Raw genomic sequence first — 4,145 nt, 5'->3', positions numbered from 1 at the left:
ACAGAGTGAGACCAACTCAAAAAAAAAAAAAAATCTTCCAGCTGTCAAATTGCTAGATCAAATTACTAGGGTGGATGGTTTGGAAAAAAGTACACAACTGCTTTTGGCCTCCTCCAACCCAGTTTAAAGGATGAGAGGAAAGCACCCTGCCTGTTCTGCCTCTACAATGAGATTTTATTGTTTTTTTGTTTGTTTGCTTGTTTGTTTTCACTTAAGTGCATCTGGAGAAACGTTCTGCCAGAACTTTTCTGAGATAATTGGACTACTGGGTAAAATTTGGAGCTTTATGGGTCATTGCCATTTGCCTGTGCCAAGAAATGAAGACTTTGAGAGCAAGAAAGCAGTTATAGTACATAAACTGCTCGTCTGTTTCTAGTGGTCACCTCTCATTTCTGAGACTAGATCTTTAACCCTTTGCACTCCGAGACATCTTGCAGATGACCTATTGGCAACTCAACCACACTTTTTTATGAAATAGTGAAAACAAATCACTTTGTGTTAAATAGTATAACAGTGGGACCAATTTTTTTATTCTAATGATATTTGACTATTTGACTTATAATGGGCTTTTGGACATTGAGGAGCTTATTTATGACCAAAACAATCAAAATTTTATATATTTTTCTAATGTGTGGTAACGTGTGAAACAGTCATAGACATGCATTGTTAGGTTCATTGATACATGTTGTGCAATAGTTAATTTGTTTAATGTCTTCCCCTGGTGGTTTTCTATTTGAGGAGACAATGTAGTCTCGTTTTCATCCTCTTACAGTAGTAAAAAGTAATTTATTGCTGAGTCTATAGTTCAAAATCATTGTGGAAGGATATTCTTTTTCTGGGTAATACATGCTATTTTTTTTTTTTTTTTTGAGTTGGAATCTCACTCTGTCACCCAGACTGGAGTGCAGTGGCCGCTCCCGGCTACCACAGCCTCAACCTGCTGGGCTCCAACGATCCTTCCGCCTCAACCATCCCAGTAGCCGGAATTACAGGCATGCCCTACCACGCCTGACTGATTTTTTGATTTATTGTAGAGATGAGGTCTCGCTGCCCAGGCGGGTCTCGAACCCGCGGGCTCAGGCAATCCACTCACCTCAGCCTCCCAAAGGCACGGGATTACAGGCTGAGCCACCGAGCCCGGCTAAGCTAATATTTTTTACATATATGTCAGTATATATTCCAACTATATTTTTTTTGTGTAATTCGAATGGAAAACGTCAAGGAAACATACATCTTTGAAAAATTTGCACTAGTATAGCTTTGTCCTGTATAATCTCTTGATGTCTGCTCACAGGGGACATCTGAGTGCAAAGGGTTAATAGATGTGTACACACTAGTTAGTGACTTAAGCAGGAAGCTCATCAAGCTGGCTTCACACAAACCAGTTGGTTTACATTTAACTTTGTGAGGTCTAGCAAAAAGCCTTGACCTCTAGTCCAGGCAGGCCATGGGTCAGATACCTTTTTGTTATAATCTCTACTACAAAATAGTAAAATTTGTTTGTCATCTTAGGGTCTGGAACGGAATCTGACAGTGATGAATCAGTACCAGAGCTTGAAGAACAAGATTCCACACAAGCAACCACACAGCAAGCCCAGGTGGGTATTCACTTATGAGCTGGTGTAAGTACTTGGGTCAAGGAGGCAGGGTTTATCGGGGTGATTTGTATATTTGAAACTGAACCTTAATAAAGGAAAAATCACATGAAAATCGTTGTAGCCACACTTTAGGATCCATTTAACTTGTAGCTGTTTTATCATAGCTGGCAGCAGCTGCTGAAATCGATGAAGAACCAGTCAGTAAAGCAAAACAGAGTCGGAGTGAAAAGAAAGCACGAAAGGTAGGGTTTTTAGCTATAAGCAAGGATTGAAGATTCTGGCGAAGCAATTTTATAACAAGTAGACTATGGCAGAAAACCCGAGAGTTCTGAAAACTGGTTCTTTTTTTTTTTTTGAGATGGGGACTCTCACTGTGTTGCACAGGCTATGTTCAAACTCCCACAAACCTGGGAAAAGGCTTTGCTTTGGATGTGTTGTTTCTTTCTTCTTGAAGCTGCTTTTTGGGGGTGGGGGGTTCTGAGTCTCTCACTATCACCCAGGCTGGAGTACAGTGGCACTCTCAAAGCCACTGCAGCCGTAACCTGCTAAGTTCAAACAATCCTTTCGTTTCAGCCTTCCAAGTAGTTGGAACCACAGGTGTGCACCACCACACCCAGCTAATTTTTTAATTTATTGTAGAGATGAGGTCCCACCAAGTTGCCCAGGCAGGTCTCGAACCCCTGAGCTCAGGCAACCCTCTCAGCTCTGCCTCCGAAAGTGCTGTTATTATTACAGGCGTGAGCCACTGTACCCAGCCTTTAAACTGCTTCTAAAGAAGTTGATAACCTGATGTTCTTTTTGATTCTTTAGGCTATGTCCAAACTGGGTCTTCGACAGGTTACAGGGGTTACTAGAGTCACGATCCGGAAATCTAAGAATATCCTCTTTGTCATCACAAAACCAGATGTCTACAAGAGCCCAGCTTCAGATACCTACATAGTTTTTGGAGAAGCTAAGGTGAGTGAAGTTTTCTTAGGGGAGGGTTACTCTAGACCAGGGTTTCTCAACGTCGATGTACTTTGTTGCAAAAGACTAGCCTTTAGCCGGGCGTGGTAGCGTGTGCCTGTAGTTCTAACTACTTACAAGGCTGAAGCAGAAGGATCGCCGGAGCCCTGCAGGTCGAGGCTGCGGTGGCCGGGAGCGGCCACTGCACTCCAGTCTGGGCGACTGAGTGAGACTCCAACTCAAAAAAAAAAAAAAGACTAGCCTGTGCATTACAGATGTTTAGCAGCATCACATCCAGTTGTGAAAACCCAAAACATCCCTCCTGGAAAACATTAACCCCCGAAGGTTATTTGAAGCAGATTTAGAATCAGAGTTCTGAACAGATATATAGGATTTCTTTTGCAATTGCTGCAGACCAATCTGCTTACATGAACCTGTATTTTCTGCCCTATAGATCGAAGACTTATCTCAGCAAGCACAGCTAGCAGCTGCTGAGAAATTCAAAGTTCAAGGTGAAGCTGTCTCAAACATTCAAGAAAACACACAGACTCCAACTGTACAAGAGGAGAGTGAAGAGGAAGAGGTATACCAGGAAATCTTTTCTGTTTTTAATTCTATGACAATGTTTTGGTGTGTGGCTTTCATATTATTGTAGGCTTTCAAACCCCATTGAGATAAGACTTGTTAAGTTATATTTAAAACTGAATTCAAGAGACTCTAGCTCCAAAAATTATGGAAGTTGTTCTTGCCTTTATTTCAGGTTGACGAAACAGGAGTGGAAGTCAAGGACATAGAACTGGTCATGTCACAAGCAAATGTGTCGAGAGCAAAGGCAGTTCGAGCCCTGAAGAACAACAGTAATGATATTGTAAATGCTATTATGGTACGTGTCAGAGCCTTTATTTCTTGGCGCCTTCTCCTGTGGTCAAATATGAGTGATTTTTTTCTTGAAAGCAGGACTTATTAAGAGGACAGAAAAGCTCCCCCATTGGGAAGGGACCCGAGGAGGAAACCCTAAATATGAGTGGCTTTATTCTCTCTGCTGAATATCAGCCAGTTGGGAAGCCTCATTCTCAGTTGCCTTAGGTTTAGTGACCTCCATTCTCCCAATTTGCCTGTAAATAACTATCCCTAATTTTATCTTTTTTCTCTTACAGGAATTAACGATGTAACCATCTAAAATGACCTTTTTTTGGTGATTCAAAAGAGACCTACAGCTTGGTTTGAAATTTGTACTGTTTCTATCATTAATAAAGTTATGGCTTCTTGTTGGATGAACTCAGTGGGCACTTGGACTCTTTTCTCATACAACTGAACCAGCAGTCAAGGAACAGTTCTGTGGAAGACAATTTTCCACAGATGAGGGGTTGCAGGGGGGAATCATCATGCATTAGATTCTCACAAGGAAGGGCAAATTGGATCACTTACATGTGAAGTTCACAGTAGGGTTTGCCCCTAGGAGAGTCAAATGCTGCCGCTATCTGACAGCAAGTGGACCTCTGCTTGCCAGCTCCTCGGCTGCTGTGTGGCCCAGTACACAGTCCCAGGGGCTGGGGACGCCTGCTCTGAACTAGAGTCAGGATGCATATTAGGGCTTATCTG

The 4,145-nt window shown here is 42.2% G+C and overlaps 1 protein-coding gene across 11 annotated transcripts in view; it reads left to right on the top strand.

The window, feature by feature from the left end:
* Window positions 1–3,825, top strand: part of NACA (nascent polypeptide-associated complex alpha subunit) — a 14,322-nt gene extending 10,497 nt beyond the window's left edge. For 6 of the 11 annotated variants that reach the window (XM_021706184.1, XM_021706186.1, XM_021706188.1 and 3 more), the window contains 5 exons: window positions 1,513–1,598; window positions 1,763–1,840; window positions 2,409–2,555; window positions 2,998–3,126; window positions 3,304–3,825. In XM_021706184.1, coding sequence (XP_021561859.1) covers window positions 1,513–1,598; window positions 1,763–1,840; window positions 2,409–2,555; window positions 2,998–3,126; window positions 3,304–3,510 — 647 coding nt within the window. In that variant the 3' untranslated portion in view covers window positions 3,511–3,825. Of the gene's footprint in view, window positions 1–1,512; window positions 1,603–1,762; window positions 1,841–2,408; window positions 2,556–2,997; window positions 3,127–3,303 lie in introns of all 11 variants that reach the window. The other 5 variants (XM_008072564.1, XM_021706189.1, XM_021706190.1 and 2 more) reach the window with 3 other exon arrangements.
* Window positions 3,826–4,145: the final 320 nt, after the last annotated feature.

Source organism: Carlito syrichta, unplaced genomic scaffold, assembly GCF_000164805.1.
Source record: "Carlito syrichta isolate Samal-C Ts95f unplaced genomic scaffold, Tarsius_syrichta-2.0.1 Scaffold315337, whole genome shotgun sequence".
Lineage (NCBI taxonomy): Eukaryota > Metazoa > Chordata > Mammalia > Primates > Tarsiidae > Carlito > Carlito syrichta.
This window is presented reverse-complemented; position numbering and strand designations above follow the sequence as displayed.